This window comes from Ovis canadensis, chromosome 6 (genome assembly GCF_042477335.2).
Source record: "Ovis canadensis isolate MfBH-ARS-UI-01 breed Bighorn chromosome 6, ARS-UI_OviCan_v2, whole genome shotgun sequence".
Lineage (NCBI taxonomy): Eukaryota > Metazoa > Chordata > Mammalia > Artiodactyla > Bovidae > Ovis > Ovis canadensis.
Window position 1 is genome coordinate 62,075,143 of NC_091250.1, and position 16,295 is coordinate 62,091,437.

General features: G+C 38.2%; 1 protein-coding gene across 12 annotated transcripts in view; it reads left to right on the forward strand.

The window, feature by feature from the left end:
• Positions 1-16,295, forward strand: part of RBPJ (recombination signal binding protein for immunoglobulin kappa J region) — a 237,102-nt gene that overhangs the window by 190,658 nt on the left and 30,149 nt on the right. For all 12 annotated transcript variants that reach the window (XM_069593804.1, XM_069593805.1, XM_069593814.1 and 9 more), the window contains one exon: positions 2,628-2,666. In XM_069593804.1, coding sequence (XP_069449905.1) covers positions 2,628-2,666 — 39 coding nt within the window. The remainder of the gene's footprint in view (positions 1-2,627; positions 2,667-16,295) is intronic.

Consider the following 16,295-nt stretch of genomic DNA (forward strand, 5'->3'; position numbering starts at 1 on the left):
ATTCTTGCCTCCTTTGTCAAAAGTAAGGTACCCATAGGTGCATGGGTTTATCTCTAGGCTTTCTATCTTCAGGAGACCCATTTTATTACCCTTCTCCCATTCTATTAGATACAGTAACCATTACGTTTAATGAGATCGGTAGAAGTGTGATGGCATATGCATTAAAGAGAGGATTGAGTTTACAGACACTTACTGGAGATGCTTTATTATACACTGAAGAAGTGATTTAATCTTACTGTCATTTATAAGATTCCTAACCTTCAGATAGCACTCAGATAGAACAGTGCATCATTTTGAAATACTGTTCAAGCTCAGCAGGCAAATCTCTTTTTCATGTTTTCTCTGGGGGCAGGAGTGATGTTGCACAAGCAGCATCTGATTGTTGACTTCATTGAATGGGCAGTTCCGGAAAAGAATGTAGACAGATATTTGAATCAACATTCAGTTGATTTAATCTGATTTTTAAAGCATTTCAGAGTACCAGAAAACAAAGTTTGCTTTTGAATTTTGAGAGCAGTGGATCTTATTAGTTATATAATAGACCTATGTTAAATTATGTATTAGATTCCAAAGGATGTGCGATGGTCAGAGTTATTAGCTAGTATGATTAGTATCATGATTCTAACTGAAAAGTTTCATCTCATTAGTTAGCTTTGTCTCTCTAAAATTTTCACCATTTTAAGCTCTTAGATTCTCTCTATATTCTCTGCTTCTCTTTATAAAGTGTGACTCTGTTCTTAAATATATATATGCAAAGAAGTAATTTAAAGATTGTCTTAAACTTTTGGGGTTTTGTAAAATATACTAAATCTAACCTAGTGAGGCACTTTTAAATTTTAATCATATGCTGCAATGGCAAATTTAATCAGCCTCAAAAATTGAAAAAAAAAAACTTTCCTGTGGAAAGTTTCAGGAATAGATTTTTGCCTTTAATTCCATAATTGGAATTCACATCATAGATTAAGCAGTAGTTCAGTGTTTTAAAACCTTTGTCCTTCAGCAGCCTTGTTGATATTACTAAGTTATTGTGTTTATAGAAATCAAAGAGGATTACTTACTATTAATCCTTCTGACAAAAACTTGGTATTCTTGACTCATTTTGGGGTGCTGTTTCAGTTAAAGCCACTTTTCAGTATTTTAGGGTTAACTGAAATACCAAAATATTCAAGGGCAATTTCTTATAAACCAAGTTCATAAACAGTGTCATAGAATGTTAAATTACTCAACAGAATGAACTACATGGGATTTTAAGACTTTTGTCATCAATTTAATAATTGTGTAAAATACCGCAAATAGAGGAGAGAACTCTTAAGTCAAATTAGGCTTCTCAAACCTATAACCCATTATGAACAAGTCACTTAACCTATTTATAACTGCAGTGTGGCTTTAAAAAGAAAGAAAAATTCTATTGATCTTTTTTCTTCAAGTGCTGTGTGCCTCTGCCCTGTCTTTCAGAAGACCTCATTTTTTATTTCAGAGGAGACAAGTCATCACATAAGGATTAGTTTCTTCTTCCTCTTAAACTTGTTTATCTTTATTAATATCACACTTAATATCGTTATTTTGGCTTAGCTTTTATAACTAGAAAACAGTAATAATTACTAACATTTACTAATAATTAATAATTCCAGGTGTTCCAGGTCTTCTGTATATTAGTTAGCACTTTTAATCCTTCAGCAACTCCTTGAGGTCAGTACAACCGCTTTGTCAGTTTTGCAGATGAGGAAGGAAACTGAACTAGAGAGTCAGATAACTTCAGGGCTGCACGGGAAATAAACACTAAATGATAGATTTGAACTCAGCTGATTTACTCTTGGAATCTCTCTTACCACCCATGCTGTATTCTAATTCCAGCCTAAATTGTGCTAGTCTTTGCTTGTGCTTTTTCTCTTTGCCTTCTCCCAATGTACTGTCTGTCTGTGGTTCTATGCTAGAATATTTAGCATATTTCTTTTTGAAGGGCCATATATTATGAACTAATTAATCAGTCAACATCTAGGCTTAAATCTTAACTTTGCCTGCCACCTAGCTCACTTTGTGACATTAGGCAAGTTGCTTTCTACATCTTTAAAATGTGCCTTCCAGAATTATTTTATAATGGTTAAAAAGGGTTAGCAAAGGGTATAACATAATGCTTGCCACATGGTAAACATCTGTGAGATCTACACCCCCTTGGGCTGTGAGGAATTTTTTGAATGCTGCAGATTATGTGAGACTGGAAGATCATCTTTTGTTAGGTGTTTTAGCAAGGTGTCTCTGGGAAGTAACTGCTGCTGCTGCTAAGTCACTTCAGCCGTGTCTGACTCTGTGTGACCCCATAGACGGCAGCCTGTCAGGCTCCCCCGTCCCTGGAATTCTCCAGGCAAGAACTCTGGAGTGGGTTGCCTAATCAGTGTAATACACACTCAGTGTGTGGATGTGTCAGTCCTACCTAGGGTCTGTTTTGTTTAGAAACAATTTTAAACTCTGTATTTTGTTACTACTGAGTGTTGGTATTTACTGGAGGATTTCTTTTTACAGTGGCCTTTAGTAGGGTTGAAGTATAAGTCGTAAAGGAGATTTCATGGTGTCTAAAATGTTGTAGAATATGTCATATAGCCTATTTATTTTTTTCTTATTTCTTCTAGAAAATTTGGTGAGCGGCCTCCACCTAAACGACTCACTAGGTAAGCATTATATTAGTCTTTTACCCAAACGTTTTATGAAAGTGTTATATCCGGTCATTTTGGAAACTCTGTTAGGTTTTATTGAAAAGAAGTTACTTACATAATGGTATTTAGATCATAAGCCTATTTCCATCTTCCCTTCCTTGTATCACCCCCTTTTCTCTCCTACATAAGCAAGATAAGATGATACAGTTCAAAGGGAAAGTGAAAGCTTTAAAGAGTTAATATTGAGTATTATATAGTTAATGTAACAAGGACTACAGCATAAGGATAGTTTCCTTTGTCTAGTTTCATTAGCCAATTAGAATTTGTTGATTACAACTGGGACTTGAAAGATACTTCAATGTTTTTAGAAAGAATTTTAGAACAAATTTTATAGATTTTAATGAGACTATAAATATTATACCGTTCTAATTATATAATTTGTACAGTGTGCATTTTAATTACATGTTAAATTTAAAAGTGTTAGTCTTGAAAATACTTTTTAAAATTTCTGATAGCCAGTGATTGTAAAATAAAAAGTAAGATGCTCAGTTCCACTGCTATAGTCTTGGAGATAATGCTACCCTGCCTTGTTAATATCTTTATAGAAAATTGTATGCATGTATAAACAGAGACGTGTCTTTTTTTTTCTTTTTAAAGTCTAGCATCATACTCTCAACATTGTTCTGTTAACTGTAGATCTTCTACCTTGCTCTCTTTAGTGTCTTCATAATTTTTCATTGTCTTCCGACCAATCTTTATTTAATTCACACACATGGCTATTTGGGTCATTTCCACGTTGTTGCCATTATTAAAAAAGACGTTTCACGCAAAGAATGATGGGGACCTGCCAGAAGGACACACAAAGGGAGCCAGTTTGAAGAGGCTTCTTTTAGCCAAATCATGGACACTTCGGTCATCAAAGTAAATAATGACAATAATAGATTAAAACCCACAAAATAAAACGACAGTTTAGAAGTCTACGCTGAGTTAAATAATTAAATAAGTGGAGGAAAGGCGATAGCTTCCCTTTACAGAAGAATTCCACCTAATAAACGCAGAAGAAATGGTGAAGCTTACACCACACAGTGGCAGCCACTATAGTGATCGTTTCGGGCAGCGCCATCAGCGATGTCTAAGCCACTGCTTAACGTCTGATGAGAAACAGAGCTTGCTTATAGTGTCCAAGCGCATCTCGCAAAGCATGTGTCAACTATAAAGAGAACAACAGTAACAGGACAGTGAGGGAATCTGACAGAACCCACCTTAATTAAGTGTTCTAAATTAACATCACCAATAATGGACAAATAAATTCCACATGCATCACGAAGAATCACGGTATAGCTTTGGTGTGATTCTTGCCAAAATTGCATAAGCTGAAATCTAAGCTTAAGGAAACTGGCAGACAGACACAGATGGAAGGACATCCTATAAAGTAAACAGCATTTACTCTTCAAAATGTTTAAGATTATGAAGAATAAAGACTGCAGAGTACCAAAGTAAAGGAACCCCAGAGGTCGCAACAGCTAGGTTACACATGACAGATTTATCTAAACTGGATCAGGAACAAATTTTTCTTGTGCTCTAAGGATGGAGTTGCCAAACATTTTCTCTAATGGATCAGATAATGAAAGTGTTAGGCTCTTTGGATCACACTGAGTTTGTTGTGACTTTTCAGCTCTGCTCTTGTGTCCCCAAATCATCCACAGACAATATGTAAATGAGTGGTGTGTTCATGTTCCAGCTCAGCTTAATTAAAATAACAAACAAAATGGAGGCTATCCTGATTTGGCCTGAGTTCAGAGTTTCTCAACGTTACTTCACACTTCCACCCCCAAATAAAGGATATTAGAGGGATAGTTGGAAACATCTGAATAAAAATCTATTGTGGAAGTATTGTATCAGTCATAATTGCATGTGATTGTATAAGACAATGTTTCTTGACAATAAACACAAGTTTTTGGGTAAAGTGGTTTTATGTCTATAATGTGCTCTTAAATGGTTTTAAAAGTGTTTAATATACAAATATGGTAAAATGTTAACATTTGCTAGTCTGAGGGAAATGGAGACTAGGAATTGTTTGTACTACTGTTGTAACTTTGTGTCTGAAACTCAAAATTTAAAAATATTTTAAGGCATATTTCAGATCAGGTGGGTTGGGAAAATGTAACTTACCTCACAGGTCCATGTAAACATATTGTCAACTACTTGTTTTTATATATCTTGAAGAAATTCTAACTGGAATTTGTTCAATTCATGTAATAGGCATTTTGAAATTTAAAATTTATTAGATAAATAATATTGACATGAAGTCACTCAGTTGTGTCCGACTCTTTGTGACCCCGTGGACTGTAGCTCGCTCAGGCTCCTCTGTCCATAGGATTCTCCAGGCAAGAATACTGGAGTGGGTGGCCATTTCCTTCTCCAGGGGATCTTCCCATCCCAGGGATCGAACCTGGCTCTCCTGCATTGCAGGCAGACGCTTTATCCTCTGAGCCACCCTAGATAACTATTTTCATTTCATTACCAGGAGCAATAGATTTGAGTGACTCCTAACAATAATGAATAAATTAGTTAACGCCATAAAAATAGCAATCAGCAAAATGTATGAATGTTATAAATAATATAATAAATGGTAATAATATAAGGAAAGGAGGTTTTCCTTTCCTTAAGTGTATACAATGATATAATTAGGTCCCATCTACTTTATCATGGCTTTCCATTTACCCTTTAAGCAGTTTTCCCTGGTTAGAAAATTTTAGTAGCTTTTAGGACTTCTGCTTCTGGCCAAGATGGAGTAACAGGGACTGGAATTACTCTTCAGCTTGGAACAACTAAAAACCTGGACAAAGTATATGAAACAGCAGTTTTCAAGATATTGGATGGCAGGCAAGAAAGGACAGTGACCCTTGAGAGACAGGAGACAAATGAGGTGAGCCCCAGCTTAGTGCCTGGAGAAAGTTTCCAGTATATGATATAGGAAGGGGAATCCAGGTTGAGTCTGGTAAGCACCTTGAGTTGTGGAGATGAACTGGGAATGTAAGGAGGCTAATTAAAGTGGTCAGAATTCTTTGGGCAGAGGACTGGAGAGGAAAGAGCTATGCAGAGTGTCAGAGATCTTTAGGGGGTCCTCTCTCTAGTCTTGAGCTGAGTAGTGAACAAAACCTGTGTGAGTAAACTACCCAAGGCTGGGGGAAGATAAACCTAAAGAATTAGAGGAAAAAGAATTCCTAGAGCTCTCTCAATTCTATGAATTGTGCCTGTTGCCAGTAGTCAAAGTGGGGAAAATATCTCATAATTCACAGTGTATCAACTAGAGTATTCAGAAGAGTTTTGTTTCAGTGGTACAAAATTAGTTCAGTTCAGTTCAGTCGCTCAGTTGTGTCCGACTCTTTGCGACCCCCTGAATCGCAGCACACCAGGCCTCCCTGTCCATCACCAGCTCCCGGAGTTCACTCAGACTCGCATCCATCGAGTCTGTGATGCCATCCAGCCATCTCATCCTCTGTCGTCCCCTTCTCCTCCTGCCCCCAGTCCCTCCCAGCATCAAAGATTTTTCCAATGAGTCAACTTTTCACATGATGTGGCCAAAGTACTGGAGTTTCAGCTTTAGCATCATTCCTTCCAAAGAAATCCCAGGGCTGATCAGGAGATGGACTTCAGAATGGACTCGTTGGATCTCCTTGCAGTCCAAGGGACTCTCAAGAGTCTTCTCCAACACCACAGTTCAAAAGCATCAATTCTTCGGTGCTCAGCCTTCTTCACAGTCCAACTCTCACATCCATACATGACTACTGGAAAAACCATAGCCTTGACTAGACAGACCTTAGTTGGCAAAGTAATGTCTCTGCTTTTGAATATACTATCTAGGTTGGTCATAACTTTTCTTCCAAGGAGTAAGTGTCTTTTAATTTCATGGCTGCAGTCACCATCTACAGTGATTTTGGAGCCCCCCAAAATGAAGTCTGACACTGTTCCACTGTTTCCCCATCTATTTCCCATGAAGTGATGGGACCGGATGCCATGATCTTCGTTTTCTGAATGTTGAGCTTTAAGCCAACTTGGCCTAGACTAAATGCTGCTCTGGTTCCAGCTTAAAACCTTAAGCAAGTTTGAAAGGATCAAACATTTTCTAAATAACTTAATTTAGAACTAGAACAAAGCTAGAGAATATTTAAAGAATGGAAAAATATGAAGCACTCAGAAAGATGGTAAAATTCATTGTATCTTAACATATGGTAAAAATAAAAGATGTAGGAAAATGATTCATAATGAGAAAAACCAGTCAATTAAAACCAACTCAGAAATGACACAGATGATAGAAAATGGCATTAAGACTGTTAATTATATTTGTCTTCTTTATGTTTAAGAAGCTAAGATCAGGACTGTACAAAATTTTTGTCAAAGGATAAAATGGTAAATATTTTTGTTTTTGTGGCCTGAACAGCTTCTGTTGTAACTAACTTTGTTGTAGTGCAAGAGTAGCCAGAAACAATGTCTAAATGAATGCATATTACTGTATACTGGAGTATAACTTTTTTTCTACTATAGATATAGATGGTAGGTTGCATTTGGCCTATAGGCTATAATTGCAGGTCCCTGAGCTGAAAGAGATTGGAAGTTAAATAAAGGACATGGAAGATTAAAAGAAAAAGACCCAATTCACATTTGTAGAGATGAAAACTAAACTATTTAAATGAAAAAATACACGTGTAGTATTAATCACAGATACATGCTATTGAAAAAGAGATTAGTAAACTTGAAGGCATACCAATGGAGGCTATCCAAAGTGAAGCACACAGAAAAAATGTCTGAAAAATATCATTAGTGAACTGTATTTTATTTTCAAATTGAAGTCATTGAAGGGGAAGAAAGAAACAGAAAGTAAAGTTGCTCAGTCATGTCCGACTCTTTGCGACCCCATCAACTGTAGCTTGCCAAGCTCCTCCATCCATGGGATTTTCCACGCAAGAGTACCTGAGTGGGCTGCAAGAGATAATGAGTGAAAATTTTCTAACTTTGGTGAAAACTATAAAATAACAATTCTAAAACTCAGTGAACCCAAGTGCAAAAACTATTACTTTTTTTTTCCTGGAAATAACTCATCATCAAACTGCTTAGTTCAGTTCAGTTCAGTCGCTCAGTTGTGTCTGACTTTTTGCAACCCCATGAACTGCAGCACGCCAGGCCTTTCTGTCCATTGCCAACTCCCAGAGTTTACCCAAATCCATGTCCATCGAGTCGGTGATGCCATCCAACCATCTCATCCTCTGTTGTCCCCTTCTCCTGCCCTCAGTCTTTCCCAGCATCAGGGTCTTTTCAAATGAGTCAGCTCTTCACATCAGGTGGCCAAAGTATTGGAGTTTCAGCTTCAACATCAGTCCTTCCAATGAACACCCAAGACTGATCTCCTTTAGGACTGGTTGGATCTCCTTGCATTCCAAGAGACTCTCAAGAGTCTTCTCCAACACCACAGTTCAAAAGCATCAATTCTTCGGTGCTCAGCTTTCTTTATAGTCCAACCCTCACATCCATACATGACCACTGGAAAAACCATAGCCTTGACTAGACTGCTTAACCTCAGTGATAAAGAGAAAATATTAAATGGAACAGAGAAAAGTGATACATTATATACAGAGGAACAAAGATAGCATGACAGAGGTTTTTCATCTGAAACCTTACTAGGAAGAAGAGGACAGTGGAACAAGAGTATTTAAGTTCTCAAGGGGGGAAACTATGGCAACCTAGAATTCTAGTCCTAGCAAAGGCAGAAACAAAGACAGTTTTCGACATAAGAAACTGAAAAGGAATCAATCATAAACAGGCCTGAACTCTAAGAAGTGCTAAAGAAATCCTTTATGCAGAATGATAAGGAATTTTGTATCTCTGGGAGTGTATGGAGGTGGGACAGTGTAATTCAGAGTTTCTTTCTTTAAAAAAATAATCTTTTAAACCTACCCTATTCTAATCCCTGTCTTCCAAATTAAGCAGCAGTTTATAAAATATGTTGTCATTTAGAGGATGATCTTTTAGGTAGTGTTCTAAAAATACTATTTTACTGATACAGAGTTAATATTTTTGATTAAGTATAGTTAATATTATGTACTGTTCAGCATTTCACTTTTTAAAAATACTACATTCTTCTGGATATATAGATGAATACATATGGTAGAAATTGAATGCTAACTCTCAAGGGCATCCCACTCTCTTGAAAATAGTCCCCTTAGTGTGGATCACAGGTATAACTGACTTTACTGGACTGTGGATTAGGTCTTGTACTGAGATACAGAAACAACCGGCGTGGTTTTCTGTGGCCTGTAGTCAGTTCAGTTCAGTTGCTCATTATGTTCGACTCTTTGTGACTCCATGGACTGCAGCATGCCAGGCCTCCCAGTTTTTCTCAAACTATACTCTGCAGCTCTCTGGAATGTTTGCAGGTGTTGGGTGTTATGTGTGGAATTGCTTAATGCAACAAAAATAAGTTTCTTTACCAGCAGACAGTTCATGTTGGAACCTTTATTATCTGGATTTTACAAGTGACAAAAATCCAATTTGAGTCGTACAGAGACTGATCCCGTTGGTAAGGGTGACAGTTTAGACCTTCCATCTTTGTGGGCCAACTTTCTTCTTGAGTATTTGGGATTGGCTATGGTTAGTTCCCAGCTCAAATGCCTTCCCCACAATCCCGAGCCCCCAACACAAACACACACGCACGCGTGGTTTAAATCACTTATGCACCCTTTTGACACACACACACACACACACACACACGGTTTAAATCATTTATGCACCCTTTGGTGCAGTAATGGCAGCTTAACTGAATGTGGTCAGGAAGTAAGGGTTCTATTTTCAGACGATTAGGGGAGTTAGGACCATTAAGGACATTCTTTTTTGAATTTTGCTTGCGATATAAAAGAAGTACACATTTATAAAGGAAAAAAGAGTCAGAGGGTTGACAAACTGATGGTTTAACCATGTCAAATTATAATGGCATTTGACATGATTTCATGTTAGTAAAAATATTGATAAAAATTTCTGCTTTTCTAAACATTTAAGCTAAATGTGTTTCAAGTAAGTAAACTAAAAAATAGTTGCTCCATGCCCTTCTTCAAATAATTTTTAATTGGCTTCCATTCAGAATGAATATAAGGAATTATGGAATGAAATAAAGAATACATAAACTTCAGAACTTGTTAAATAGTAACTGTTAAAACAGATTATGAGTTTCAGCTTTATTGTTACTGTTTTTTTTTTTTTAAAGAATTCAGTAATACAAAGTAGTAATTCTACTGGTAAGGTTCTTATAGCACCTATATTGTTTTCAAATGATAAAATTTCCCTCCTTCTTTCTTAAAAAGACATTGGATGATTTTCTCATCTTACTGTTGGAAGGAACAATTTTGGTTTTCTTTAATCCACTTATTTTCAGCCCAGGTGAATTGCCCCACCCCTCTGATATTTGGCAGTATCAGGAGACATTTTTGGTTGTCACAAATGGAGCAGAGGTGCTATTGGCTTCTAATCGGTAGAAGTTAGAGATACTGCTAAACACCCTCCAGTGTACTGCACAGCCCCCTCACAACAGAGAATTGTTTAGTCCAGGATGTCAGCAGTGCCTAAACTGAAGCCCTGTTCATTTGAAGAAACTCGACTCTGCTTGAGTGAAGAGCAAATAGGCTACCACTTCACGGGCTTTACTTTTTAATTGTGTTTCTTTTGAGTGTATTGCCTTAATTTTTTTTAGTGGCTCTTTAAGATACGAAATAGTATTATCAACCTACAATTGCCAGAGAACATAATTTTAATGTTTGATGTTCTGTTAACAAACTGGATTTTGTCTTGTTGAAGAAGCTATTTGTTAAATTGTTATTACAGAATTACTATTATTAAAGTTTTTAGTTTCATTTTCAAGAATTTTTATCATAAATATGAAGGGAAAAGACAAGGAAAACTGGAGCTATCTTGCATTCATCATAAATATGTTGAGATCTGTACTTTTTTGTCACGAAGACATTGTGAACAGTTACTTCCAGTATGAGCAGCTAGCATGATAACCAGTGCCTTGGGAGGTAATGGACTCTCACTAAATCTTTAATGGGAAGATGGATAAAAGTGTAGCCTACCTGTTATGCTGGCAAAAAGACTCGTGCCTTGCAAGTCAGGTGAGACACCTGATCCTTTACCTCCTAGTCCCTTTCAAGTTTGCTGTCAAACTTAAGTGGAAGTCTTCCAACCTCGACCTCCTGCCCCCTTCCTCCTGCTGTTCTAAGAAAATAATAATAATAGGTAGAGTTTGGTATTTGTGTTTGTGAGGATACTTAATTTAAAATATTTTTCAGAATATGAGCTATTAATGTCAGTTTTTTTTTAAAACAGGTGAGAAAACTCTGGCTCAGTAATTGATAAGAGTTAAGATTCAGACCCCTGTTTTATACCAAAACTGGGCTCATAACCAGTGCAAAATATCTAATAATATTAATTTTGTCTTCAAGGGCCAGACTACCTAAATTTGAATCCTGAGACTTCAGTGTCATTTTGGAAAGTTGCTTAACTGTTCCTCCATTTCTAAAATGTGCCTAGTAGTGTGTCTTAGAGGCCTTGCATACTGCTTGGGATGACAAGGAAAAAGCCCTGACATCTGACACACCAAGTAATTGCTAAATGATATAATAGAGACTAAAATGCAAGTAGAATTCAGTGTGGGGAAATATATTTGAAATTGCTTCTTAAAAAATTATTTTCAAGTATATTGCAACTATTCACATTTTATGCCAGTGATTGGACCTCTGTGTCAGTTTTGTTAAGATATTGACCTTCTGGCTTAGCTTTTGTTTCCTTATCTACCTTGAACACTTTGGTCAGTCACATGACTTACTAGTGCCTCAGATCCTGTATTATCCTTATCCTCTTCATGCTACACCACTTGTCTACTACCCAGCAGGTTTGAGAATGTGCTGTCTATTCCCTTGGAATGTTGGTGGGAATTGTCAGTATCATTTGTGAATTTCAACATTAGCCAGTCCTTCAATACAGATTTTCAGTCATTTACATTGTCAGCTTCTTTCTCCATTCCCTAGAGAGTATTTTCAGATATCAGTAGTACCTGTGGCCTTTTTCTGACCTGTTAGGCATCATAGCAGACTCTCATTTTACAAAATTGGTAAGGCTTTTTGTTAGTTGGTGGCTGACTTCTTGCTAAAATTAGAGACTTACACCTCTGCAGCATCCCACTCTTGATTGTTACCTTTTTTGAGGTTGTCTCCTTCCTTAGCATCTCATAGACAGTTTCAGTTCTACCCTTACTGGTTCTTCATTTCCTTTTATACATTTTCTGCTTGACATTCCTATCTGGGAGATTTCATTCACTTCCATGGCTTTGGTTGTGAGCTGTATACCAAAGATCCCTACTTTTCCAGCCCAGATCCTTCTCTGGAACTACAGGTGGTTATTTCTAACAACCTATTGAATACTTTAAGTGTTCTGGGGCATTTCAGAGTTGACATTTGTCAAATATAATGGAACTTATTATACACTTGCCTCTCCTGAAATGAAAGGCTTAAATGTTGTCTTCTCCTGTACTATCTTCTGTTACCTCTTTATTAGTGTGTCAGCCTTATTTCAAGTTTTTCTCTGTGCTTTCTAAAGTCCTTTCCCTATTTCACCACTAGAATTAACTGAAAAAGAAAATTGACTGTATGTCTTAAAAACAAAAAAAAACCTCAAGATCTTACGTTGCCTTTTGTATACATTGAAAATCTGGATTCCACAGTATGGTGCTTTTTTGTTTGTCTGTTTCTTTAGTTTTAGCTCATGAGATCTTCGATCTTCATTACTGCATGTGGGATCTTTTTGTTAGTTGCCCGCATGCAAAATCTTAGTTGCAGCATGTTAGATATAATTCTGTGACCAGGGATCAAACTCCGACCCCCTCGTTTGGGGTCGCAGAGTCTTAGCCAGTGGACCACCAGGGAAATCACAGCATCGTGTTTTTTTGGTAATGGGATTCAGTGGCTCAGATGGTAAAGAATCTCACTGCAATGTGGGAGACCCAGGTTCCACCCCTGGGTTGGGAAGATTCCCTGGAGAAGAAAATGGCAACCCATTCCAGTATTCTTGCCTGGAAAAATCCATGGAGGGTGGAGCCTGGTGGGCTGCAGTCCATGGGGTTACAAAGAGTTGGACAGGACTGAGCAACTAACACTTTCACTTTGGGATAAAATTAAATGATGATCTTTTCCCAGTTTCAAAGAGATGGATTTTTTTTTTTTAAGATTTTAAGTTTTTTCTAGGTATTTTAAGTTTATTACCTGCTATTGCTTTTATCATCATCTGTCATAGGATGGGATTTGAATTAACTTAAACGTTTATATTTACTATTTAATTTTTTTTTAAGATTTATTATTTTTGGCCGTGCCTAGTCTTTGTTGCTGCGCATTCTTTTTTCTCCAGCTGCGGCGAGCGGGGACTACTCTTCATTGCAGTGCACAGGCTTCTCTTTACTGTGGCTTCTCTTGTTGTGGAGCGCGGTCTCAAGGGCACATAGGCTTCAGTAGTTGCAGAACGACTCAATGGTTGTGGCTCAAGGGCTCTAGAGCAAGGAAAGGGCCCAGTAGTTGTGGTACATGGGCTTGGTTACTCCGCAGCATGTGGGATCTTCCCAGACCAGGGATCGAATCAGGCTCTTTTACCTCTGCCCTCCTTAACATCAGTTCAGTTCAGTCGCTCAGTCGTATCCGACTGTTTGCGACCCCATGAGTCGCAGCACGCCAGGCCTCCCTGTCTATCACCAACTCCTGGAGTTTACCCAAATTCACATCCATCAAGTTGGTGATGCCATCCAGCCATCTCATCCTCTGTCGTCCCCTTCTCCTCCTGCCCCCAATCCCTCCCAGCATCAGAGTCTTTTCCAATGAGTCAACTCTTCACATGAGGTGACCAGAGTATTGGAGTTTCAGCTTTAGCATCATTCCCTCCAAAGAAATCCCAGGGCTGATCTCCTTCAGAATGGACTGGTTGGGTCTCCTTGGTGTCCACAGGACTCTCAAGAGTCTTCTCCAACACCACAGTTCAAAAGCATCAATTCTTGGGTGCTCAGCTTTCTTCACAGTTCAACTCTCACATCCATACATGACCACTGGAAAAACCATAGCCTTGACTAGATGGATCTTTGTTGGCAGAGTAATGTCTCTGCTTTTGAATATGCTATCTAGGTTGGTCATAACTTTTCTTCCCAAGGAGTAAGCGTCTTTTAATTTCATGGCTGCAGTCACCATCTGCAGTGATTTTGGAGCCCCCAAAAATAAAGTCTGACACTGTTTCCACTGTTTATACCTCTATTTGCCATGAAGTGATAGGACCAGGTGCCATGATCTTCGTTTTCTGAATGTTGAACTTCAGGCCAACTTTTTCACTCTCCTCTTGCACTTTCATCAAGAGGCTTTTTAGTTCCTTGTCACTTTCTGCCATAAGGGTAGTGTCATCTGCATATCTGAGGTTATCGATATTTCTCCCGGCAATCTTGATTCCAGCTTGTGCTTCATCCAGACCAGCGTTTCTCATGATATACTCTGCATAGAAGTTAAATAAGCAGGGTGACAATATCCAGACTTGATGTACTCCTTTTCCTATTTGGAACCAGTCTATTGTTCCATGTCCAGTTCTAACTGTTGCTTCCTGACCTGCATATAGGTTTCTTAAGAGGCAGGTCAGGTGGTCTGGTATTCTCATCTCTTTCAGAATTTTTCACAGTTTATTGTGATCCACACAGTCAAAGTCTTTGGCATAGTCAATAAAGCAGAAATAGATGTTTTTCTGGAACTCTTTTGCTTTTTCGATGATCCAGCGAATGTTGGTACTTTGATCTCCGGTTCCTCTGCCTTTTCTAAAACCAGCTTGAACATCTGGAAGTTCGCGGTTCACGTATTGCTGAAGCCTGGCTTGGAGAATTTTGAGCATTACTTTACTAGCGTATGAGATGAGTGCAATTGTGTGGTAGTTTGAGCATTCTTTGGCATTGCCTTTCTTTGGGATTGGAATGAAAACTGACCTTTTCCAGACCTGTGGCCACTGCTGAGTTTTCCAAATTTGCTGGCATATTGAGTGCAGCACTTTCACAGCATCATCTTTCAGGATTTGAAATAGCTCAACTGGAATTCCATCACCTCCACTGGCTTTGTTCGTAGTGATGCTTTCTAAGGCCCACTTGACTTCACATTCCAGGATGTCTGGCTCTAGGTGAGTGATCACACCATCGTGATTATCTTGGTCATGAAGATCTTTTTTGTACAGTTCTTCTGTGTATTCTTGCCAGCTTTTCTTAATATCTTCTGCTTTGTTAGGTCCAGACCGTTTCTGTCCTTTATTGAGCCCATCTTTGTGTGAAATGTTCCCTTGATATCTCTAATTTTCTTGAAGAGATCGCTAGTCTTTCCCATTCTGTTCTTTTCCTCTATATCTTTGCATTTATTGTTGAGGAAGGCTTTCTTATCTCTCCTTGCTATTCTTTGGTACTCTGCATTCAGATGCTTATATCTTTCCTTTTCTCCTTTGCTTTTCACTTCTCTTCACAGCTATTTGTAAGGCCTCCCCAGACAGCCATTTTGCTTTTTTCCATTTCATTTCCATGGGGATGGTCTTGATCCCTGTCTCCTGTACAGTGTCCCAGACCTCTGTCCATAGTTCACCAGGCACTCTATCTAGCAGATCTAGTCCCTTAAATCTATTTCTCACTTCCACTGTATAATCATAAGGGATTTGATTTAGGTCATACCTGAATGGTCTAGTGGTTTTCCCTACTTTCTTCAATTTAAGTCTGAATTTGGCAATAAGGAGTTCATGATCTGAACAATAGTCAGCTCCTCATCTTGTTTTTGCTGACTATATAGAGAGAGCTTTTCCATCTTTGGCTGCAAAGAATATAACCAATCTGATTTCGCTGTTGACCATCTGGTGATGTCCATGTGTAGAGTCTTCTGTTGTGTTGTTGGAAGAGGGTGTTTGCTATGACCAGTGCAGTCTCTTGGCAAAACTTTTGGTCATGCCTCTGTTTGAACCATGTATTTCATTACAATTTGTTTTCCAGATATGTTTTACTGTCTTTACTGGACTTTGAGCTTTGTTCCTGTGGTAAGGATTAATTCGCAATCTATTAGATTCCAGTTACCTTTTCTGCCTTGAATCAGTACATATAAACACTGTCATCTAGATTATCTCATTCATCCACAACCACTCTGTATTATGTCAGCATTATTCTTATTACCAGATACAGAAACCAAGCTAGATGTGGTTAAGAGATATGCCCCAGGCCACTTAGTTTCTGAGTGCTGCAAGTATAAATTCCCCACCCTTGATAACTTACTACTATTCTATGGGCTTCCCTAGTGGCTCAGACTGTAAAGAGTCTGCCTGCAATGTTTGAGACGCACTTTGCATCCCTGGGTTGGGAAGATCCCCTGGAGAAGGAAATGGCAACCCGCTCCAGTAGTCTTGCCTGGAGAATCCTATGGACAGAGAAGCCTGGCAGTCTGTGGGGTAGCAGACTCAGACACAACTGAGCAACTAACTCTTTCACTTCACTTTTCATTAATCTATAGCTGTCCTCTTATACATTTGTCTTTTTACTTATAAATAAAATAGTATTCAGTATAT